At 44.5% G+C, this 26,335-nt stretch overlaps 1 protein-coding gene across 3 annotated transcripts in view; it reads right to left on the reverse strand.

The window, feature by feature from the left end:
- Positions 1-26,335, reverse strand: part of PRR36 (proline rich 36) — a 59,038-nt gene that overhangs the window by 24,677 nt on the left and 8,026 nt on the right. Inside the window, exons 1-3 of one of the 3 annotated variants that reach the window (XM_075346328.1) lie at positions 20,040-20,124; positions 18,592-18,759; positions 1,627-1,690 (exon numbers count right to left, since the gene is read on the reverse strand). In XM_075346328.1, coding sequence (XP_075202443.1) covers positions 1,627-1,690; positions 18,592-18,748 — 221 coding nt within the window. In that variant the 5' untranslated portion in view covers positions 18,749-18,759; positions 20,040-20,124. Of the gene's footprint in view, positions 1-1,626; positions 1,691-18,591; positions 18,760-19,714; positions 19,819-20,039; positions 20,125-26,335 lie in introns of those variants that run through there. The other 2 variants (XM_075346327.1, XM_075346325.1) reach the window with 2 other exon arrangements.

Here is a 26,335-nt window from a genome sequence, read left to right on the forward strand (position 1 = left end):
AAGGGCAGGGCCCTCTTCCCCCTGTGCTAGTCTGTCTATTGTAACGTGTACATGTATTCTGTATGTAACCCCCTCATGTACAGCACCATGGAATCAATGGTGCTCTATAAATAAACAATAATAATAATAATAATTTCTAGTAATGAACATGTCTTTCCGACTTATTTCAAATACTGTTTATACTCTACAAGTATTTTGATTGGTAGACAACCTTTTTATATACATCAAATCAGTGTTCTGGTACATGAGACAGATCTCAATCAGATATTTTTCTGAATGTACAGAATTATCTGTCCATGTTAAGTTAGCCATATTTTTATTTTTTAGATCGCTATTATATTGAGAAACAATGTTTCTCTCAAATACCTGATGTTGGCAATAGTGCCTGTGAGAGGCGCTATTGCAGATGCTGTTCCCCGCTCCGGTGACGTCACGTCAAGTTCCGGACACATCACATCCATGCGGCCGGCCCCAGTCTTCCTGACTCACTGGGCTGTGGGCGGTGTTTCACTACTTGTCACAGCTCAGCGTGTCTCTTGCTTGCAGCACTTTGCTGTGAGGGAGCTGGGAGCTGATGGGCTGTGACGAGCGGTGAAACACCGCCCACAGCCCATCACTCAAGGACACTGCGGCTGGCCGCGGTGTCAGGAACTTGACGTGACATCACCGAATCCCCGAGGTCACGGAGCAGGGAACAGCGGTCTGCAGTAGCGCCTCTCACAGGCACTATTGCCAACATAAGGTATTTGAGAGAAACATTGTTTCTCAATATAATATCGATCTAGACAATAAAAAATATGGGTGAACCACCCCTTTAAGGCCCAGATACTAATTAGACTAACTTTGCCGAATCCACTGATATTGATGGGTTGCGCCGACAGTCTAATGTGTATAGGTGCCTACAAACAGATGATTGTCAATCGAGGTACAGATCAGAACGTTTGATTTCGGACTTTCAGATCCTTTTTTCCACAAGCGATAAGCCGCCACTAAAAGTGTTTGCCAGAAGCTCTCTAATAGAGAACACTAGAGTACTCAGCCCCAGCGAATGGCTGAGCTTTGGTGGCCAGCTTCATGGCTGTAATAATGGTAATGTCATCTATAGGCTTAGCTGTAAAGCACAGGAATGAGGATCTCTGGTAGGGTCATTGGTGTTCTTGAATTGGACTGGATTTGCTACTGTGGCAAGTCAGCACGTGTTACCCCTGGATTGTTGCCTGCCGATTGCTGTATGGCAGACATCAAAGGGATCTCTCTGTATCTGTATATCTCAGAATGTAATTACTAAGGATTTCACCTGCCTCTAAGAATACTCATGTGAATTTAAATCAAAGCTGTGGCCATTTTTACATCAAAAAGTATATTTTATCTAATTTTATTGGACCGTGTATTTTGGGTCATGTGCTAATAAATGAGGGTACATCCCAGAAGTAATGGGTATGAAAAGTTGGGAGAGATAACTGCCGGATGAACGAACCATGATACTACAGATGGCAGGCAGATCTAAAGTGTATCGTGGGTTTTACTCCCACAACTTACGCCAGATATAGAGCTACAGATCTGAAGCCATTTACCAATATGGATGGTCCATTGTATAATTATATCACGTTTTACAGAAGATCGTACCTGATGCTGTTGGTTTTTACAGCATTTGCTTCCTTTACAGGTGTGCCCACTTTAGATATTGGCCCTGTTGGAAAACACAATAAAACAGGAGTTATAGAATGTTACATACAAAAGTATGCAACTTATTATAGGAATAACACTAGAACATATATACAATACAGTCATGGCTGAAAGTGTTGGCACCCTTGAAATTGTTACAGAAAATGAAGTATTTCTCCTAAAAAAAAATAATTGCAATTACACGTGTTTTTTTTTTACACATCTATTTTCTTTGTTTATTGGAAGAACACAAAAGACCATAGAATAAAAACGCAAATTGGACAGTAAAGTTCGGTGTTCGTACTAAACACGGACTTAACAAAAAAAAATTGATTGAGTTTGTAGTTTGGGTGTTTTACGTATGCTAAACACTCAAGAGAGCATTGCTGTGCTCGGGTACGCTTGGTGCTCGTCCCAGTGCGAGCCACTTGCAGTGTTTGGCTCTTACTGGAGGTAAAAATCAGCGTTACCGGATGTAATGTGTGAAAATAAAGGAAAAAACTGCACCATCCCTTCCCTGGATGTGCTCTGTTAATAGCTGGCTGCATGTGGGTGGAGAACCTTACTGCCCAATTAGTGACTTCCAATGGGGTTCAGGTCAAGACCGGGTCCTGAGTTGAGCTGTATCTCAAGTTCGGTTAAACCCACAGAACCAAACTTCAGCAGGTCCACTCATCTCTAGATGGAATCCTACCAGGAGAGAGCTATATTCTGATTTTTTTTGTGTGCACTAAGATATTAAGAAAAAGAAAACAAGTTGCATTTACGAGCATAATGCAGACCCATTGTGAGATTTGTAATGGGGTTCTACAGTGTACACTCCTGCTGAGAAAAATCTAGTTTATAGATGTCGTAGCAAGTGCTACAAATCATCCTGGAGTCAAAATTTACAGTGCAAGAAATTTTCCTGGAACTGCTTCATTGGCTGTTCCCAAGCATACGCTGCCACAGGATCGGCACTTTTCTTCGTTTATTAGGTATTTGGGTAAATAACTAAAGACAAATCCATGCAGCGTGCTGTTCACATTTCAGGCTGCTGACCTAGTATGACGGTCACCACTACATAATACAGATAAAATCAATAATATGTAATAAGATACTACAGAAATAATGAGACACTCATGCTACATTAATAAGATGCCCTAAAGACCTAATAAGATGTTACAGAGGTAATACATTATTAACAAGTTGGTTGGCGACGGCACAATACGGCTGGGGGCTTGTATTTTTGAGAGCTAGAATGTTGTCCTAAGGCATACTTAGGGTCTGAGGAATATTAAAAGGATTAAATGGCATTCAGGGGAAGGAAATTTTAAGAGGATATTATCAATGTGACTAGTTGGCACTAAGTCGTGCAGTGTTATCATGAAGTAACATTTCATCTTAGTCTTACGACCCCCATACACAATGGACAAGATCAAAGACCAAAGGGAGAAATACTGTATCATTTTAGTGAAAATTTCTTAAATTCCCTTATATACGGATTCATAACTGGAACAACTCCATCAGCAATTTTCCAGAAAATATATGTGTCCAAAAAACACATACACATCGGAGTATAAATTTCCAATTTCCATTTTTGGAAATTTATACTCCGATGTGTATGTGTTTTTTGGACACATATATTTTCTGGAAAAAAGACCCCCCATACACAGTAGATCATTCAGCTAACTGCTGTCTCTCCAGTCTCGCCCATACACAGTAAATCATTCAGCTAACCGCTATCTCTCTGGTCTCCGCCATACACATGAATATTTGAGTATGCTCAGAGTTCAAGAGTTTTAAGGGGGAGAGGGCAAAAAGCCGCTACCAGACTGTCTTGACAATCAAAAGAAAAAAGTTTTTTCATCAGGTCACCAATTATAGGAAATCCTAAGACATTCAGGGTGTGATTCACAGACAAGCTGGCTCTTGGCCAATGTAGTCAGACTAGTGAAGAGGCAAAGATCCATCATCCGCAGTAACGACAGATGAAACTTCACATTTACTTAGAAATAATTAAAATGAGCCAATTTTACTTTTAATCTACATATTGGGATGTTCATCATGGTTAAGAGCCCAGTACGGGCTCGAAACGCGTAGAATTGGTGTTTTCCCGACATGTTCTGTTGTTTTTAACATAATTGTGTTTTCATTTTTTCTAAATATATGTGAAGTTTTATCCATCTTTACTGCAGATGCTGAATTATCGACTCTTCACAATGGCTTATTTCCTGAATAACAAATAGGGCTGACCTTAAAATCCAAACTACCCGACCTTTATGAGAGACATGTAACGTTGGGGAAAGCATTGGCATGACTCTCCTTATGTATATGGAGGCCTTTAAGCTGGCCAAACTATTGATCAGCCGACAGCTCTTTCCATCTCCTCCACACACAGGAATAATTGGTTTGGCTCTCTGAGAGAACCGCTGCCACAATCACTTAACAAGGAGGATCCAATAATAAATTTCCAACCGTCCAATCTCCTTATATTCTCGTCAAAGCAATCTGTTGGGACATACACATTAGATTCCACCCTAATCGGCTGGTGCATATGACTTTTATTTTGTCATGTTATAACATCCGATATAGGATCTAACCTGTAAAATAAGATAAACAGTATATTTTCAGTAATGTACTCCAGAGGGTTTATTCCGTAGTGCTGACAGTAATATTCTGCACCTATTTCCATATTCTAATTAGTCATAAAATTTATTTTTGACAGCATATTCCCTTCTGTAAACAAAGGATGTGCTACCAAGAATATGCAAACTGTATGGGAATGAATCATCATATTATTTTGTCCCCCTATTTAGCACATTCATGATGATAGCCGCCTTTGAAATAAGCACAGACATCCACACAGTTCCAATACTGTCTGTGCTTCTTTGAGCAGTTTATTTACCTTTGCAAAATGACAGATAGGATTGTCTGATGCAGGTTATATATAGGCGTTGCTGTTGCTAAGCTCAAATCCAGAATAAGGGGTATAGCAATTGGTTACCTAGTGTAGAGGGGTTCAATTTATGGATCGATAAGGGAAAAAAAGGTAAAAGTACAGAGCTGGGATAACACTGAAATGCATGTGTGGAAGGGATGTAGAGGAGTAAAATAGAGATAATTCCTACATGTTACCATATTTTTCTGAAAAACATTGTTTTTGGCTCCGAAAGATGCACTAGGGCTTATTTTCAGGGGATGTCTTATATTTTTTTATTGCTGAATGTTCCATTGTGTTGCTGTAGCCCGCTGTTAGTAAAAAATTAATATTCACCTCTTCCCCCACCCCCCCTCTGTGCCATCAGTGATTCAGTCAGACTGCTGTATTCCTTATCCATTGATTACATTGCAATTCTCGGACTGACCAGTTGATTTCCTGTCCCAAGCTTGACAGCTGCATAGAAATACATGCAGTCATGCTCGGGTCAGGAGAGCCGCCAGCCTGTCCGAGGATTGCAATGCAATCGTCGGGTGAGGAATACTGTAATCTGACTGAATCACTGACCCTGACACAGAAGGGTGGGCATGTGAAGGGGTGAATATTAATTTTGTATTAACAGTGGGCGAGAACAGCAGTCTGACTGCCCCAAACGCTAACGCCAGCAAAGAGGGTTGTGCAGGGAAGGGGTGAATATTCATTTTGTATTACCAGCAGGTGAGAACAGCAGTCTGACTGCACCGATAACTGATACTGGTGCAGAGGGGTAAGCGAGATTAGAGGCTGAGGAAGCCGTGAATATTCATTTTTCATTAACAGCAGGTGCATGACATACATCTTCCAGAGCTTACAGCAGCACAACAGGGCAACATACAGCAATAAAAGGTACATATTGTGAAAGGGTTGCACAAGCCCTATTTCAGGGTGTTATTAGTATGATGAATCACAACTAAGGCTTATTTTTAAAGTAGGGCTTACATTTTAAGTATATTCCCAAAAAGCCAAAATCCTGTTAGGGCTTACTTTTGGGATAGGTCTTATTTTCAAAGGGGAAACCCCGCTAATAGGGTCCTTTGACAATAAGCTATTACAAGGTGTCCCTGTTCTGAGATCCCCATTAATCAGATGTTACCTGTTGAAAAAACTTGCAGTAAGTGTTCAGCTTTCTTGCAGCGCCACCACACAGAAAATTAAGCATTTCACAGATCTAAATCATATTTTTCTTTTAATGTAGGACTGAACAGAACAACTCCCCTAAAGTGCGATACCCTCTTTATAACCACTGTATTTTTTTGGCCATGAAATGATGATCCTCAACAAGGTATCCCCCACGATTACGTCATAATTCACTAATAGAGTGTATGTAAATAGGTTTTGTTTAGTGAAAAGCTCTTCAAATATGGACTTTAAAGTGTAACTATAGTATTAGGCTGTGTGCACACGTTGCGTTTTTTACCGCGGAAACGCTGCGTTTTGAACCGCAGCGTTTCAGTGGCAAATTGCATGCGTTCAGCTTTCCCAGCAAAGTGTATGGGAAAGCTGAAAAATCAGTGCACACGCTGCGTTTCTTTCCGCAGCGTTTTGGATGCCAAAAATCGGTGCGGAAAGAAAAGCAGCATGTCACTTCTTTTGTGCGTTGTGGCTGCGTTCTCTCCCCCATTGAAATCAATGATGTGGGGTCAGAACGCAGCTACAGCGCATGGACCTGCTTTTTTGTTGCGGTCCGCGGCCTTTGTCGGCACGCCAGAACGCAGGCATTTACCTGGAAGTGAGGTCAAGAGGTTTCCTGTTGACCTCACTTCCTGGCAAAGCCCCCGGTGTCGCCAAAGTGCCCGCCCCGACCCCCGACCCCCCTCCCGAAAATCCAACATGGCCGCGCGCACAGTAGCGCATCGGCCGCCCTGCTCCTATGATTTCTGTCGCATGTGCAATAACACATGCGACAGAAAAATGCCCCCCAGGCCCTGCCCGTTCACCCCAATTCCCCCCGGTGTCATACATACCTGTCCGGTCGCAGCGCTGATCCCCCGCGGCTCCCTCCTCCTTCACAGCAGACGCCGGCCGGTCACATGTGCAGAGCAGCTGACAGCCAGCACAGTGTTCAGTGTGAGCTGTGCTGGCTGCTCGGCAGTCTGCAGCTGTGACCCGGGGAGAGTGGGTGCAGATTTATGAAGCTTTTTATGTTATAGGTGTAGTGTAGTCGGTGTCTGAGTAATAATGTTCAGGAAAAGTTCAGCTCTGAAGTGTGCAATTCCTGCATGAACGGTGTTAGGGTCCGTCGTAATCTATGAGCAAAAATGTTCAGACCCATAAATCTGCAGCTCATGTAGCTGTGAACCTCAGAGCAAAAGTTTTACCTATGTGTGGAGGTCTCAGGACGCGAACCTCACCTATCAGGAAGACTAATCAAAGCCTGTAATATACAGTAAGATTTACAAAATGATACTTACACTTTAACATAAAAAGGTTCTAAATTGCAGTAATGATATATATTACATAATTAATAAAAGATTATGGAATAATACAGTATTTCTAACATGTCAGAAATTGGACATGAAACATGGGATTTTTTTTTTTAACTGTTTACTATAATAATACGTCATGTCCATAGATAAATTAGGATGCAACAATTTGGCAGTTAAATAACATAAGCATAGTAAGACTTATGTATAATGGGGTTATTATAACATTGAGGCGCTATTTTTCTGTAATAGGCCATTACTCAGGGGCTGGCACAGTTGAATAATTTGATGGTAGATCTTGGATGGTGTAATAGCATAGTGCAGCACGGCGACAAAGGGAATTTATTAATTCTCATTGTATGGTCTATGGATTAAGTAAATAGCCTGCACATTGATGCTATGAGCCTGGTAAAGTTGAAATGAGAAAAAGTAGTAGTTGCCCTGAGGTCTATTACAGAGTTATGGTGTGATCGTACTCACTGGCAGAGACAGAATAGGGCCCCTGTGCAAGAACGTTATAAGGGTCCTTTGTAGCTCTAAAACTCATCATAATGCAAAATTCCACTCTTTGGAGGGAGAAATGGCCCCCCCATCCTCTTGGGCCTCCGATTGCACAAATGATATGTCCGCCCCTGATCATACTGATCGCCCCCCACACTTCCAGGTTACTAAAGGTGGGCTTAGGCTCTGCTTACCTAGTGATCTTTAATATATCACTCTGGTCCCATTGGCTGCCAGTGTTATCAGCAGTGTGTGTCCTGTTTATACAGAATGATAAACCGCAGACAGTGTCAGATTGGGGCGCCAGGGGCCTACCAGTAACATTGACTCTGGGGGCCCACTGATCAACTACATGCCATGCAAATATTATATTCACAAATTTACCTAAGTTTCTATATAATAAAAACATACTGGGTAGTTTGTAAAATAAAAGATGATAATCTTCCTTTATCTCTAGATAGTGAAACAAGTGTTGGGGGAGTAAGTGACCTACTACTGCAAAGGGTTCCACCAGAGGATTCTCCTGCTCTCCTGTGGGTCTGTCTGAGCCTGGCCGCAGAGAACCATGATCTTTTGCGATGCACAATGAACGCTTGTCCACCATTATCTTTCAGTGTAAATGCAGCTTTAAATATTAGATGAATGTCAGCTTATCCCAAAAATTTCAGAAGGGTCAGCTAACCATCTTAGTTCTTATGATGACGTCTCAACTTTGCAAAGGTTAGGAAAAAGAAGAAACATCTATAAGAATTCAACAGGTCATTCCTTTTTTCTTAAAGGAACTCTGTCATCTCATTCTATCTTCCCAAACCAACTTAATTTGTGTAGGTTAGAAGAACACAAGTGATTTCATACCTTTTATTAAACAAAAATGCTGCTTTGTTTCAAAAGGCCCCATCACACGCAACGACGGATCTAACGATATATCGCCAGGGTCACGGATTCCGTGACGCACATCCAGCATCGTTAGCGACGTTGTTGCGTGTGACACGCACGAACGACCGTTAGCAATGGAAAATACTCACCAAATCGTCCATCGTTGACACGTTCATTTTGCAAAAATCGTTGATTGTAGAGGACGCAGGTTGTTCGTCGTTCCCGAGGCAGCACACATCGCTACGTGTGACACCTCGGGAACGATGAACAACAGCTTACCTGCGGCCGCCGGCAAGGCGGAAGGAAGGAGGTGGGCGGGATGTTACATCCGCTCATCTCCGCCCGTCCGCTTCCATTAGGCGGCCGCTTAGTGACGCCGCACGAACCGCCCCCTTAGGAGACGTTTCGCCGGCAACAGCGACGTCGCTAGGCAGGTAAGTACGTGTGACGGCTCCTAACGATATTGTGCACCACGGGCAGCGATTTGCCTGTGACGCACAACCGACGGGGGCGGGTACGCTTGCTAGCGATATTGCAAGCGATATCACTGCGTGTAACTGTGATGCCCTGGCCTATCAGGTCGTCACAAAGGTGCCGTGCAATCTGCCCTTCTGCATGGTACCCGCTCCTCCTTGGTTATGGGTCCTGTCCCTTTTGTTTTGTTAAGAACAGGTATACACAAATCCTGAGGAACACTCTGCACCACACCCACCAGACACCCATTGGGCGGCCTGAGGGGAATAGGGCCACCCAGATGGAGGGATGGTAGAAGGAGGGCCAGAAGTGTCAGGAGTAGTCAGAGTGTCAGTGAGCCGTGACAGGACAAGGTCACGCTGCGGAGCTGGGCTCCTGTACCCGTCCCAGGTGCCAGACGTTGGCCTGGCCTGGAAGGAGCTGGAACCCTGGTCACAGGGGGTAGTGACAGGGGGCATGGTACTGCCACGGAGGGCAGATCGGCGGCCTTGTGCTACAACCGGGCAGGGGCCAGGACACGACGGGGTACACGGACCCTAGGCTGGGAAGGAGCTTTATGCAGCCCAGTAATTCACCCGTCGAGGACAGAATCTTCACGAACCGTTCTCCACCCGCTCCAAAATCGGGGTACTAGCGCAACAAGGGGGATAGGACTTCCCAAGTCCGTCCAGAAAATCCCAAGCGTGAACCCTGAGAGCAAGCTCACCCTGCTAGCCACGCAGGTGAGCAGGACCCGAGTAGTTTCAGGCAAAAGGGATCCACACAGAGTAAACACCGTGCCAAGGGACAAGGCTTCAGACCAACCAGCAATGCCAAAAGACCCAGCGTGCTCACCCAAAAGTGGCAAGGCATTCAGGACTTTGGTTTACCCGGTGTCGGTGTCAGCATCTCTGGACTGTGTGAGTACGTTGTGCCCCTCTATCCCCCTGCTCATAGAGGGGTTAACATCACAAGCTGCCATCCCATCGCTCCCGGGCGCTCTCCCCCAAAAGCAGCAGCGGTGGTATTCCACCTTACAACGACCCGTGGGTGGCGTCACGAACACTATCCAATCCTTTCACCCCCTTTTGTAAATATCTTTTCCCCCTTTTTCATTTCGAGTGGCTGCGCGACCCCACCTGGGGTCCGGAGACCCCTCGAGCCACTCCGGATCCGAGCAGCCCGTCGGCTATCGCGGGGCGGCACATAACACCCTCTTTAAACGTTCTTTAAGCGGGACACAGCACTTCCAACCCCAGATCCATTCTCTGCTTAAAGCCTCTTTCACACGTCCGTGAAAATCATGTACGTTTTTCACGGACGTGTCAAAGGTGCGTATTGCCCTCCGTGTGTCGTGTTTATGGCACACGGGTGTTATCACGGATAGCACACGAAGAACAGGAACTTTGTGCTCACCTGTCCCTGGCGTTGCTGTCCGTGGTGCTAATCTATGGTCTCCAGTCCTGCCAACTCCCCGCTGCTGCTGCTTCCAGCCCACAGTGGAGTGAATATGCGATGAGCATAATGAGCGGGGGTTGGAAGCAAGTGACAGTAGTGGCAGAGACAGCAGCGCTGGAGGAGGTGAGTACAGAAATTCTTTTTATTTCACAGACACATGTGTTTTCTCCCGTTCATGTCAAACGGATCACATCCGTGCGGTCCGTGTGGCACCCGTGATGTCGGAGAAAAATGGACATGTCTATGTGTGAAGCACACTGGCACACGTATGTGTGCCGCCCCGGCAGCGGATCGAACCGCTCGGATCCGGGATCAGTGTCCGTTCGTGGCTCGAGGGTCTCCGGACCCGGGGGCTCAGGGCCACACTCTATAGTGAAAGGGGGTATTTACACGGAAGTTACAGTTCGTGACACCACCCGTGGTGTGCGGTAACTGGGAGTAACACCGCTGCCGTTGGGAGAACCCGGGGTGATGAAATGGGACAGCAAGGTGTCGTTGCCCTCCACGGGTAGGGGCAGGCCCTGGGACTCTGGATAGTGCTATGGGTTGCCGTGAAGGGGGGGGGGGTTCTTGGTACTAAGCAAATAAGCAGACGCTGACAACCGGGTAAACCAAGTCTCAGGGTGGCGCTGCCTCTCAAAGGGGAGCTTGTCCGGGTTCCTGTCCCCTGCAGTGCTGCCTGGTGATCTGTGACCTGCCTCCTGGCACAAAGTTTAGATTCTCTGTAGTGGTCCGGTAGCTTGAAACTTGCCGGGCCCCGCTCCCCACTGTGGCTAAGTGAGAGAGCCTGCTCTCTGGGCTCACGCTTAGGATTTCGGTGGGTTGCTTATTTGGAAGGCCCTATCCCCCTCATTGCGCTAGTGCCCAGATTCTGTAGCTAGTGGGAACAGTCCATAAAGGTTCCGTTCTCCACAGGTTAATTACCGGGTTGCCTGAAGCTTCTCCCCGACCTAGGGTCCGTGTACCCCACCGTGCCTTCAGTCCCGGACCAGTGATAGGACCGGGCTGCTGACCATCCTCTTTGACAGGTCCCAGGCACCTAACCTCAATCCCCTGTGACCGGGGGTCCGACCCCTCTAGGTCCAGACCACCGTCTGCACCCTAGTCTGCTTCCCCTGGGAGCCACTACTCCCAGCTTCCTCTGAGCTCCTCCCAGCTCAAGGGCTACCACACTTCTTCTTTCCCACTTCTCTTCTACATTCCTCACCTCCCCTAACTGACCCCTAGGTGGGTGACCCTAATCAGCTTAAGCCGTTCCCTGGTGTGCCTGGTGGGTGTGGTACACGGTGTATTTAGGATTTGATTTGCTGCTGGAGGCAGCACTGCAAGATGGGGACCCAGAACCATGAGGGATTTGAATACTGCACAGGAAGGGCAGTTTGTGCAGTACTCTGTGACTACCTGAATAGGGTGTGACATATGCTTCACACGGACACAGGGTCCATGGCAAAACATGCATGTGAGTGCAGACCCATTGATTTTAATTGCTCTACGTGTGCCCGTGTCTCCGACACTTGAGGAAATGGACCAAACATGTACCGGAGACACGGATGTGTGAAGGAGGCCTAAAGGGGTTTTCCATTCTAAATCCACATGTCGGCAGTCCCTCTATGTATAACTCCATGTAACCACAGATTTTTTGCCACACTGTGCCCTGAGAATTCTTTGAAGTCAGAACTGGGAACAGTGGTCATGTGGGCGTGAGTACGGGATCCGCAGACTCTCGGCCATAATCCAATTAGAAGGGCACAGCCTCACTCAATAAGGTTGCATCTGTATGACTGTGTGAATACATTCTTAGCTCTGTGTTTCACCCTCTGCTTGTATGCACTTGTTTTATGATTATGGTGTTTTGTGTTACACTTTAAGGGTGCAGTTTTGTGTTACAGTTAAGGGTGCAGTTAAGGACACTCAGGGTCAGCCAACATTGAGTGAGGGCACCATTACGTATTATTAGGGTGCCAATGTCCGTGATCAGGAAGGTACAAATCAAGGTCCAATTTAGGTCTACTCCAAATCCAAAGAAGGTCCTGTTTCTACTGGGTTGTTCATACCTGTATGAGTGATAGGGCTCAGTTATAACAGGTGCCTTTACACTTGCCGATTGTCAGGAATGAGCGTTCCTCAGAACACTGGTTCCTGATAATAAGCCAGTGCAAACCGGCTTCCAATCTCTCATAGAACAAGCAAAACACTTGCTTACAATTAATTGTTCTCACCAGCACATCATCTTGTGTAAATAGGACCTGTTCACAGAACCATTGTAAGGGTACCGTCTCACTAAACGACGTACCAGCGATTCTGACCACGATACGACCTGGTCAGGATCGTTAGTACGTCGTTACAGGGTTGCTAGTGAGCTGTCACAAGTCAGCCACCAGCGACTCATGTAACGATGCTGTGCTTGGTAACCAGCAGGGTAAATATCGGGTAACTAAGCAAAGCGCTTTGCTTGGTTACCCGATATTTACCCTGGTTACCAGCGTACACCGCTTACAGGCTGCCAGCGCTGGTTCCCTGTATACGTAGCTAGGGTACACATCGGGTTACTAAGCAAAACGCTTTGCTTAGTTACCCGATATTTACCCTGGTTACCAGCGTACGCTGCTTACAGAGTCGGTGCTTGTTGGTCTCTCACAGTCAAACATGCCGATGTGTGCTGCACAGCGGGAGCAAAAAATGAACCAGAACAGTGTGTAACGATCAGCGATTTCACAGCAGGGGCCAGGTTGCTGCTTAGTGCCACACACAGCGAGATCACTGATGTCACTGGTGCGTCACAAAACCTGTGACTCAGCAGCGATCTCGCTAAGTGCAGTTGTCCTGTAGTCATTAAACAGCCAACATCCAGTGTACGAGAGCACAACAGATGTTAATGAAGTATCTGATTACATTATCTCTTCATTCTGATGTCCAGTGAGTTTTTCACGACAGTATCCAGATTTTGAGTCTACAATATAAATAGCCTGGATGATTTGCCATATGTTCTGTTTGAAACTATCTACTGCCTTCATTTGCAATACATAGTAGATCCATTAAAATGTGAAAGTTCAGCTGCGATTGCTGTTGATCCTCAAATAGTTTTTATACCCATGTCAAGCTTATTGGGGGGTCACAGATAATTTTCTCAGGTTGGCTAATATAATCTTGGCTCCTGTGTAATTATAGCTGAATTTTAAGTACAGTTCAGATCAGGAAAGTTCTGGAGGAGCAAAAGATTCGGTTACCTCTAAATAATCTTTTGTGTGTTAGGGAATCTACTGACAGCAGATATGGAGGAAAAGTATTGGACATGATAGTGTTGGGCCCCTGAGGCTTCAGTCGCCACAGCGTACTGCAGCTCACTTAACATGCGGTACTTATCCCGGGTAGGGAAGAGGTTAATTGCTGGTGTTTCTCACATTCACAAACCACACAGTCAGATGCTTTCCCACTGGGAGTGGCCTGGGTTAGACAGGGTATGGCCATCACAAGGCATGAGACTTTCCCGGTCACTAGGACAACCACCTGGGGGGGGGGCACCACTTGGGGAAAAGGAAGAAGCATCTTCACACATAGTTAGCCCCGGGCACAGCTTGGGGTGAGGAGCACAGTCGGGACTTAGGCCCAGAAAATAGCAAGAACCTAAGCACTCAAAGGACAAGAAGAGGGATAATTTTCATGCAAGTATTTTATTGACAGACTGCAAAAATGTGAACCCTGACAGTAGCAACACCAACATTTCGGTTGTAACACCATTATCAAGGTAGTTGCTTAATGTAAAGATGCTATGATGCATGCGTCACCTTGGACAACCGTCACTGAAGTTAGGTTGAGAGCATCACATTTTGCAGTATACTTTGTCAGAGTGATGGAGGGAGGCTGTGACAGAGTGGGGATATGAGGAAAAGGATGCCTGATTTTGGTCCTGGATGGGCTGAAACAGCAGTGGTAGTGCAGCGGTCCAAGCATATTCTCTCTACCTTCACACCTCTGGGAACATTACAAGACCCGTGGCTTAGAGCAGGCAGCTCAGCCCGGGTTCTCTACAGCTACCGGGAATTCCAGGGTCTGCGGCGAATGCAGGAAACACACGCAGCCCATTCCACATTCCATCCGCAGGATTGGAGGGACCCCTACCAGAAAGGACACAACGGGAACACTGGCGGTGACCTCCGAATTATCCGGGATCGGCTGGGGCCCATGACATCAGAGACTGGTACCCTGAGGACAGCACTTGAACTCTTAGTCAGCTGCTGCGGTTCTAGGTCTATTTTTTTTTTTTTACCCAGTCTCTTATTGCCCGCGCTTCGGCACCAACAGCCATTACAGCCCTTATTATCCTCCCCGGGGCCTGCTCCACCTGTGGGGAGCAGAACCATCCTTGCTGCGACACCCCCAGCCCCAGAGGACATCACACGCAGCGGCGGCTAATCTCTGGCCGTGTACTACAGGTGGCGTCACGAGACAACTACAACTCCCAACCTCCTCAACCTCCATCATCCCACCATCATCCCCTCCTCCATTCTCCTCCCTTTTATTGTACACCTCGCGGCCACGAAGCCGGGCAGGGCCACCCTTGACATCCCCCTGACCCGACATCACCGACCCGGTGACTAGTATTAAACCCCCCGCCCCATGGGTGCAACAATAGATTTCAGCATGCCCAATTTGTTCTTGTAGTAGATACACCTTAAGCCCCCATACACATTAGACTCTAATGTGTATATGGCCGCCGGTCAAGTGCCTACACAGGTATGCATAATTTGGGTTTATGAAAATTTTTCAATTCCAATGACCAATTTCTATATTTTCTTATGCTCTGATTTAAAAAAAATACAAAAAAAACCTTGTTTTAAACAATCACCTATGGACTTTGCACGAAATGCACGTGGAATTATGTACAAGCAAGATGAACAAAAAACAAAAACTGTATTTTAGCCAAAAATGTACACAATTTTATATATAAAAATGTACTGAATATTTATTCTGCATTTTTATTGGAAATTAACTGTTGCACCTTTTCCTTTTATCTTGAAATCTTCTCTTGATCACTTTTCTCTGATAGAAGGCTGTGCATCTTCTCTGTGAAGCCTCCAGCAGTCGTCCACCATCATGTTCATGTATCCTCTATCTTGGTATTGTCATTCCATATCCTTGATATTATGATGAAATCTTTCTCCTTACTTTTTGATAACAGCACCAAGTTTTTCAGGAAAGTAGTCCAAATGGGAATGTAAAAAATGTAATATCAAATTCATCAGACAACCCAAGGCTTTGAAATGTTTCAGCATGTTCTTCACAATGGACTTTAATTTTGGATTTTGTTGCTACCTAGAAATTTCTTTATGACTTCTTTAAAAGAATCCCAAGCCCTTTTCTGAACAGCTTTCATTTTTGTTTAGAACATGTTGTCCTTCACACGTTTTCAAATATACGGAAACATTTCTTTCTTCAGTTTTGCATCTTGAGATAAGTATGGAAGGCATTCCTTTTCTCTGCTTCTGTACCATGAAAAACCGGTACCAGTAGCTAGCAGGTTCTTTTCCTTTAGTCTCTAGAGCCTAACATTTCTGCATAATGTTTAGGAAGTTCCAACTCCCTGGCTAAATCCTTTTAATTAAAGCTGTGAAAAAAATCTGTATCTCATTGGGACTAGTGTGAAAGTCTTCTTAAGAATCCTGCTTTTCATGTTCTGAATCTTCTGAATCAGGTGTGTCTTCAAGTTTCTCCGGAAGTGAAGGACCGGTATCCCTGGACTGTGTGGCAGGGAGCAAAGCGCTAATGGGAGGTCTTGGTATATAATTTCCTTCCTATTTTTAAAGTTGAATCCCTTTACGTTGCACGTACACAAGTAGCAGTCATCACTATGATTTTGCGGTTCTCACCAGATCATAGGTACACCAAAACAAAAGCTCTTTTTTCCCTTTTGACCACTCTTTCAGTGCTACACAATCAGAACACACTCCATGTGGAGCCCACGACTTGTCCAGATCACCTAGTTTTACACCAATGTATGCATGATACACTTTTCTAACGAAGACCGTTATGTTCCTTCATTGTTTCTTCACTACAAAACAATCGCAAATGTAGCAAAAATTGTCGGGTGAATTACGACACCTCCTTGTAGCCATTATGATCACGTTGTTAGAAGCAGAAGCTTAATCCACTACAACTACTAAATACTGAAAGGAATCGTGGTAACCACAGCACCTCACTCTTATTGTAATGCTGCCACCAGGGGGTGCCAGAGCTCTGCAGCAGACGACACTACACAGAGCAATGATAACCAGGAAGGAAATGCACAGCGTTCTCATGCACTGCCTAATCAGCACAGCTGAGAGGCAGAACTGCAGGGTATGTGAGGAATAGTCAGACAGGCTGGGTCAAACACCGTACGGGCAGAAGCAGGACCGGAGGAGCAAGCAGAAGCGAAGTCAAAGTCAGGCTAAGGTCAGTACCGGAGGAAGCAACCGAGTGGGGAATAGGAGGGGGGACACAGGACAGGAGGGACGACAAGGGGACAAAACACAGACAAGGGCACGGGGGCACAGGAACAGACAGATCAGGATATCACTCACAGGACCAGCAATCACAGGCAAAGCAGAGATAAGCTTATAGCCGGGGCTGGTTCACTGGAAGTGTCAGCTTTTAAGGCATCCAGGGGCCGGAAGTGAGGCCCGAGAGAAGGCTCCGCCCCCTAGCCATGCGGATAGGGAGGCGAATCATGACACTTATGAACTCTGTCTAAAAGAAAATCTGCCTTTATGGCAATACCAACCAATAGCAGCGCAGCTTTTATTTCTAATACTGCTGAGGTAAAATGAAAGCTATTCTCTGGTTGGATGCTATGGACACCACCACATTCTTTGGAGGCTGGGTTAAGAAAATCTATTCTGCCCACAGCAGCCAATCGCAGCGCAGCGTCCATTTTTAGCCAATCTAATGACACCAAAATCACCCACCAAAGGTCACACAAAGAGGTCAAAGTATGGTAAAAGGAAAAGCCTATGGAGTCAGTGTTTGTGGAAAAACTGTACATGATGGAATTTTTCTGATATTTCTACGGAGTTCAGCAATCGAAAGTATATGAAAACCATCTCTTTTCAAACAAATTTTACCCCTGCAGACCTGTGTTGTTGGAAGAGATGTTGACGCTTTGTGCGCCAACTGAGATGTCTGTCGGTGGCTCTCTCATAGAGAAAGCAGGAGCAATTGGCGGAACAAGCGCTCCTGTATATGGGAGAGATGGCTGTCAGTTGATTTGGCTTAAGCATGGTTTTGCCCACAGCTATCGAATATGTATGGGAGTCATTATTCCTCTCTCCTCATTGAAAATACACTAAAATATAGGGGAGTCTGGAGCAATAGCTGTCAGGTATCTGTGTTTGGATACATTAGTACAGTGTGAACTCATCAATTTAACTGTAATGAATAACTCTCTTGCATAATTGGATAACATTTTACCCTAATGCTATGCCATTCACTTATGTTGTTGCAAGGTGAGGTGTAGGCCCCTCATGTATAATTCCAGACACAAATATACGCTATTTCTTGTTACCGTTTTCACGGCTATCCTGTTTTAAAAGGTAATCTGTCAGCAGGTTTTTGCATTCTCATCTGAATGCAGCATGATGTAGGCAAAGAGACCCTGCATCCACTGATGTATCACTTAGATTACTGCATGCAGTGGTTCTGACACAATAAGAGTTCTTCTATTTAGCAGCCCCGCCCACACCGAGCTCTATATATACAAGGTATATAGACAGTGAGCTGCTAATTACAGCAGGGGGCGTGACGGACTAGCTGACCTAGTCTGGCAATGATAATCTGATGCAAAAACAAACATTGCAGGTAAACACAACACAGTGTGAAGAGGTGCATCTCTGAAATCTGTGTGAAACCCTGCAGCATGCAGTCTTCAGATTACATAGCACAAACCTGCTGATAGATTCCCTTTAAGAGGTTGTTTAAAATGATAAAACCTTTGCTACTTTTTTTTGGGAAAACAGCCCCTCACCTGTCTATGGGTTGTATCTGGTTTTGCAGCTCAGCTCCAAACACGTGGTGAGCACATGGGATGGAGAATTCTGATCTAAACATTCAATGTACCTTTCAGTGAACTGTCATTTATGACATTAACATTGTTATAGTAAACTAAAATGTTGCTATGTCATAACCATACAATTTATGTTGATCGTATCCGATCTCTTAGTATCACAGATATTCGTTATATTATATTTCAGTGCGATATAATGGATTGTGCCAGCTACTCACCTACACCCCTTGAGGTTGCTGGCTTGGGGATTTCTGTGGCTGCTTTTGGAGACTGAGTGGGGCTTCCGGTTTTTGTACTTCTAGACAAAGAGAGTCTAGAAGTTAGAGGCCTATTTGGGGTTCCCCCCTTTGGTTTCCCGCTGGTGGAAGCGTCCATTGTGATTTAGCCTGCAGAGAGGGAAGATATTGGTTATTAACTACAGCATGGAGGACATCTATCGGCTTCTAGACTGATTTTCCTCTTTGGATAAAATGTGACCTTCTAATTATGTTTAACCAGTTCCTAGAGGTTTAGGGTTAACTCTCAGACACTGTGCATCTCATCTTCCTTTTAATAACCCAGGTCCGTTGTATTCTCTAGTCCTTGAGGTATTAATTATGCTGAGAAAGCCAGATGCTGCCTGAGCCTCCTAAACACTTCCCACAGTCACCAATGTGCTGAGCTATCCCTACTCCTACATCCTCATCTCTGCTGATACATGTTTATGACAGGTCTGTAATGTACAAAGAAAGGCATGGTCGCTGCCTGCACTCACACAATCCCATATTCACAAGTGTCAGGGCTGGAGCAGGACCCTCATTTCAATTCAAGTAGTTTGCATTTGAATGGGTGCAACCATCCCCCCATAGCACAAACACAAAACCCTGGGACATAGGACACAGCCTTGATTCCCAGGCTGCCTCATACGCTGACATCATACGCACTCAGTATAAAGATCATCACAAGGGTTAAATGCAAAATTACACCATGTAATAACAGAGACTCAAAAAGATGATAGGACAACGTGAAAGTACATGGATAGATCCATAATTAAGCATGCACGTGTTAAGATAGTTGCACATTATACAAAAGGAGAGCATAAATACATACATACACATACACAAACACACTGGCGGACACAGACACACACATACATACTGGCGGACACAGATACACACTGGCATACAGACTGTGCGAGAACAGTATATGGGTTCTTTTCAGCCCAATATCTCATCATAAAGCTTTGGAGGTAGAAGTGGCTCTTTAACCACAGGTTGCACCAATGATATGTCCGCCCCTGCATACATATATATAATTACATATATAATGTTCTCCAAGACAACGCCGTACCAATGCACGTACCTCTCTGTGCTGTTCGGGTGTGTGTGTCTGAGTGTGTCTGCTAGTCACTCCCTCTGTCCCTGCTCACAAGTGTCACAGGGGGAAGAAGCAGAGATAGATGAGAACAGGGTACCACAGATAATGAAAGAGTCCAATGGGAGGCGAGCAGAGCTTTTGGTAAGCTGCTCCTGGACATGCTCCCCCCACTCTCCCTTGTTAAGGGGGGTGATGTGAATATTCATACCCTCCCAAGGGGAGATTAACGCTTTCTATTATCCGTCAAAAGAGACGGCTGAGCAGATCAATAAAGCTTCCTCTACGACACCACAATACCCCATGCACTTACTCAAAGGAGCAGCAGCAGCTGGAGCAGCCTCGCTGGAACGGTGCAGAGCCCAGATAGAGGGGCACTGTCTGCACCAACACGAGCAGCAACACTGCACAACGCACAATCTACACTGAAACATAGCGCAGAATAGCCCCCATATCCAAGCTACCCACCCCGCAAGCTGCTCCACCACCACCCCCAATGCCAGGCTGCCTGGCAACAATCATCTGTCTGTTTACAATAAGAGGCTTTCATCTCTTACTTTTAGCATTTCACATAGAAGCTTAATTTCTTGTCATACAAATTGGCACAAAGGCTCATTCCTTGCACTGAGGAGAAGATGAGAACGTCTGTAATTATTACATGATGCTAAGTACACAATCCAGGCAGCCAATGACTGGGATTCATGGAGATGGGCCACGATTGCCTCCACCTTTCATTATAAAGGGTATTTGTTATCCAACCCCTAATATACCAAGGGTAGGCAATGAGTCAGGACACAGTCATATAGGATGAGTGAGCAAGGAAGAAGATATATAACATATAGGTATCAATTCAGGTCAAAACATATAAACTTCTAAGCTCCACTCAAGCAATACAAATTCTAGTACAAGTCTCACTCTTCCGAGCGCACTCATCCTACTGTATGTCTGTGTGCTGACTCATAAAAAGCAAGAAACAAGCAAATTATCGTCCGCCACTCGTCACCTTTCCCTGACCTTATTCTGGATTTGCATTTTGTATCTGTTTTTTATACTGGGCGATGATTAGTACATCTCGCGTTCTTAACGCTTTTGTGCTCCCCAAAGTAACTGCACCTCACAGTCAGGGTTGCATGTGGATGGCGTGGATACCTGGAAGACGCTAACGTGAACATACTCATTGAGATTCCGTCTACTTCCACTCAGTTTTTATTTCCCTACCCACTATCTTTTATTCCGTAAGACACCTTTTTGGCTATGAACATTCATTATACTTGATTAGTTATGTGGTCAACTGCACTTTGGACAGCTATAGCATTCTGTGTATAATTGGTTTGTATTCTGGATTGGGCTTGGTCCCTTTTGGTATAGATTTATATGCTACATTGTTTTTTATTGGATATGGTTTGTTGTTTATTTGATGAATTAGGACATAAAAGTCTACTATTTTAAGGGGATTTTTGGGTCCATTCTTTTTATATAGGTTTTTCGTTATTTGGGAATGCCCTGTACTTACTTTGACTTTTTATATAGGGGTTTACAATATTCTATATGGTTAAAGGAGAAACAAAACGAGTTTTTAAGGTGCAAAAAATCAAATACATTTATTGGAAAACAAGTGATGAGAATCCATAAAATCAATAATTAAAAGATGTTACAAATTCACTGGACGGCAGATGACATGGTATAGGGTTAATGATGATCCTCGCAGAGTGCCACCATTGCATATTAGTACAATTTTTATAGACCTAGTGTACACTTACATAGGTTGCAGCACACAATCTAGGATACAGCATAAAATCCTATGCTGGGGCTGATAACATAGAACAATAGCTTTTTTACATTGTTAATAAAAATGCATGAACCAGTCCGTAATTCCCATGCACACATCACCAACCAGGAAAAAATACCTCAGAAACGCCCTACGTACGTTTCAATTATTGGGATCACCAATCTTCATCAGGGGGATAGAGAGGTAGTCTAACCTTTAAGACTGCCGGTTTTATGTGCAGTGTCCACAGGTGTTCAGGGACACCATCATCCCGCCCACATCAGCTCCCTACTCACATCTTGCGAGACTTCGGCCGTCGCGTCATGCCCGTCATGCAGCCTCAGCCTTCAAGCAAAATAGAGCCAGGAGCAGATCAGATGTTCAAGAAGGGCGGGATAATTTAAATAAACATGTATTTTATTTATTTTTTCCCCTACCCTTCTTTCTTTGGGGCTGCACAATGCAAAAACCAATAGGAAGACAATAACATTTTTAACCCTATGGATAGCACATGAAGATAAAAATACACAAGCATAAATATACATAAGTATACATAAAAATCTTCATGTAATGTGATGTTCATGGCTTCTCCATTCACTATTGGTCTCTCATCATTGTGCTTTATTATCTACAAGCAAAATAAAAATAATAAAAAAAAAAAATATATATATATATATATATATATATATATATATATATATATATATAATATATATACATGTATGTCACACTACCGACATGATTGGAGGAAATTTAAAAAAACAAAAATATATAAAATGATGATAGGGAAGGAGGGGAATAAAAAAGGGGGGGGGAAGAAAATGACACAACTAATCCAGATGAGGACAAATCCCAGCATATTCCGTCAACATTCCATGACAAAATTGCCAGTACGGACATATCCTTTATTAAGACAACAAAGGCTGGTAATCCACCATATTACTCAAAAACAGGGAAAAAGAAATAAAACCGAAATTGGAAGGACAAGGAATAGGGTACAACCATAGAGATCTACAGGAATGAAGCATAACTTACTGCCTCATTTAGACCCCTGGGAGCCAAGGTGTCCAGAGTCACGATCCACTTGGTTTCACACTGCGCCAGACAGATTTCTCGGAGTCTTATCAGCCAGTTCCTAAGTAGACATTTCTTTTCTACACGCAATACTACGTGTATTACACCTGGAATGTGAGCACTTGCTCTGTCAGTTTCCGTAGGGGCTTCTATACAGTGAAACAAACAGGCCTGAGGGGTGACGGGTATAACTACTTTCCAAATCCTCAATATGTACGCCACCGCTTCCTCCCATACCCCCCTCACTTGTGGGCATTCCCATATGCAGAGAAACAGTTTTGCTTTATGGAGTCCACATTTAGGGCAATGGTCCAAGAAATGCACTTGTAAGTTGCTATGTGGTATATTAAAGGCGTAACTTGCGTTGTGTACTAGCTTAAATTGCATCTGCCTCCATTGTTCGTTTATCATTACTTTCTTAACATATTCCAACCCCCTTAGAATTTTATCATAGATGTCCGGATCGCCCAGAGCCGTCTCCCAGGTTTTAAATATTTGCTCTTTCCAGGGGCCCTGTACTTGATCTCTCAATCGTTGGTATATGATCGAAAGGGATTCATGTCATGCTCCCTGACCAATCAATACATCAAAACTCCCCTTCTTCTCAGCCTTCCCGACCTCTTTTACCACTGATGTGTAATGTGTTATTTGTAAATATTGTAGGTAATGGTGATTTTCCATGTTAAATTTTTCCGATACCTCCGCCCAACTCAGAACTCTCCCCTCCTCCGTTTTCAGTAAATCACCCAACCTCCGAATCCCCCTCTGCTTCCATCCTTGAAATAATTTGTTTTGAGACCCTTGAATAAAATTTGGATCCTCCCACAACGTGGTAAATTTTGAAAGACAATAAGGGAGTCTATACAGTTTTCTCAGTGCTCTCCAGGCCCCCACCGTGTCCTTTATTAAACAGCTCTGTTTCACGTACGTTGGTATTTTATCTAGCTTCATATGTAATACCGCTACCAAGTTAAAAGGGCTTGTTAGTTCCCTCTCCAGCTGAACGTTAGAAAAGAAGGTTGTCCCATTGATCCAGTCTTTTATATGTCTGGCAAGCGCCGCTAAGTTGTACAATCTAATCATGGGCATTTGTACCCCACCATCTTTTTTTGTAGACACAGCTTTGAGTAGGATACTCTTGGTCTCTTTCCCTGCCATAAAAATTTTACAAACGCTTTTTGCAACTTGTTGATATCGGTGTGTTTCAGCAGTAAGGGAATAGTTTGTAGAGGATAGAGCAAACGGGAGAAGCTGATCATCTTTATCAGATGTGCTCTGCCAAACAGGGACAGGGAAAGATTTTTCCACCTATCTAGCTCTTTAGTTATTTTTTCAATTAGATGTGGATAGTTAAGTCTATATAATGACATTGAGTCTCTGCCTATTTTAATTCCTAAATAAGTGATGTAGCCCACAAGGAATTAAAATGCTATGGCTACTTCTATTCCCTCACATTGCTTGTTTCCCAGGGGTGTCAAATATAGAATCTGACTTTTACTGATATTTATCCTGTAGCCTGAAAAAGAGCCAAAGTACGCCAGTTTGTCTATTACGTTCTTCAGATGGTTGTCTGGGTCTGACATAAATAAAAGCATATCGTCTGAAAAACAGGTTAATTTTATCTCACTATTCCCCACCTTGATTCCTGAGAAATCTTCTGATTTTATTAAGTATTGGGCTAGTGCTTCAAGGGCCAAGTCAAACAGAAGAGGGGACAGGGGGCACCCCTGCCTAGTCCCCTTCTGTAGCTGAAAAGATTTTGACAGAAAGCCCATTGTGGAAATTCTAGCTTCAGGCGTAGCGTAAAGTGCCTCCATATAGTTCCGAAAAGTACCCATTATGCCAAATTTATCTAATAATAGCCCTAACCAATGCCAATTTACATTGTTAAAGGTCTTTTCCGCGTCTAAGGCCAACAACGCAGGGTTCCCCTTTATCAGGCCCGGTCTTTTTGTTCCATCTAGTACCGCTAACACTGTGCGAATGTTCAGCCTGGTATTCTCAGACTGAGAAGACCCATGGTTATTGGGAGCCCCTCAGCCTAAAAATAGCAGCCTGTAGCAGCACAGAATTGTCACATCCATTAGATGCGACAATTTCAGCACTTTACTCGGCTCTTCCCGATTGCCATGGTGCGGTGGCAATCGGGGTAATATAAGAGTTTAATAGCAACCCACAGCTGCCACCAAGCCCTAGATTTGTATAACAAAGCATACATAAAGTTTTCCATGGTGAAGGTTAAGTATGCAGTTTTCAGACAACTGTGAAGGGAAAAGAAGGATTGGGCATTGAAAGTCAACAAGCTCAATTCTTCATTTATCCAGCATGTGAGAAAGTCACAAGGTCCCATTATACATTAGATGGTAAGCTGGTCTCACTAAGGTCAAAGTTTGATGCTAGTCACTACACAGGCTAGTCGTGAGGCAAGATAGTCAAATGTTCCAGGTTCAGGTACTAGGAGATCATGTCAAGTTTAAGGGGATAGGCAGAGACATAGTCAAGTATCGATCTGGAGTCAGTATGCCTGGAGGGAAGCGGATCAAAGCAGAGGGACAAGGCAAAAGCTCAAGATCAATTCCCAGAGCATAGATACAAGAGGCCAACTAGCACAACTGAGCAGAAAACTAGGACTGGCAGCCTTCTGGGACTGACTGCTCAGCTAAACAGCTGAGCAAACAAACCGAACTGGGCACATCTAGAAAACTCAGAATCTCCCATTCTCAGACTAAACGGCTGAGCTGTGACTGAACACAATAACAGCTCAGTACACCCCTGCACTAAATATGACAACTGAGCTATCAATCAGCATACTGATAACTCAGAACATCTGCAGCAGTCAACTATTGACTCAATACACATAAAAGGAATTGTGACAGTAAGAGCAATTTTTCACCATAATCAGTCAAGACCGATGCTTAGAAATACTAGATATCTCTGAATGCAGAGCTCAATTGTCAACACAATCTGAGTAGGTTCGATCAATAGAACACGCAAGTGATGTATAAAACAAGTCGTTGACTTAATTGAACAAAAAAAGTGTCCGTAAATAAGTTAGGCTGGAGTCACATAGGCGTTTTTCTCTCATGGAAAAGAGTTGGGCCGATTATACTAATGATATTCAGAGTGTGAGCCAAGTTTCATTCATAGTGCTCAGATTCTCTCACAGACAGAGAATCGGAACACAGGTATAAAGGAGACTGAGAACTTCGGGGTACATTGCACACTACGACATCGCAGGTGCGATGTCTGTGGGGTCAAATCGAAAGTGACGCACATCCGGCGTCGCTGTCGACATCGGAGTATGTGAATCCTTTTTACTACGATTAACAAGCGCAAAAGCGAAGAAATGGTATGATCGGTGTAGCGTCGGTCATTTCCATAATTTCGGAAGGACCAATATTACGATGTTGTCCCTTGTTCCTGCGGCAGCACACATCGCTGTGTGTGAAGCCGCAGGAGCGAGGAACATCTCCTTACCTGCGTCCCGGCTGCAATGAGGAAGGAAGGAGGTGGGCGGGATGTTTACGTCCCGCTCATCTCCGACCCCCTGCTTCTATTGTCCGCCTGCCGTGTGACGTCGCTGTGACGCCGCACGACCCGGCCCCTTAGGAAGGAGGCGGTTCGCCGGCCAGAGCAACGTCGCAGGGCAGGTAAGTGCATTTGCAGCTGCCGTAGTGATAATGTTCGCTACGGCAGCAATCACAAGATATCGCAGCTGCGATGGGGGCGGGGACTAACGCGCTCAACATCGCTACCATCGGCTTGCG

The sequence above is a fragment of the Anomaloglossus baeobatrachus genome, chromosome 4, assembly GCF_048569485.1.
Source record: "Anomaloglossus baeobatrachus isolate aAnoBae1 chromosome 4, aAnoBae1.hap1, whole genome shotgun sequence".
In the NCBI taxonomy this organism is placed as follows: Eukaryota; Metazoa; Chordata; class Amphibia; order Anura; family Aromobatidae; genus Anomaloglossus; species Anomaloglossus baeobatrachus.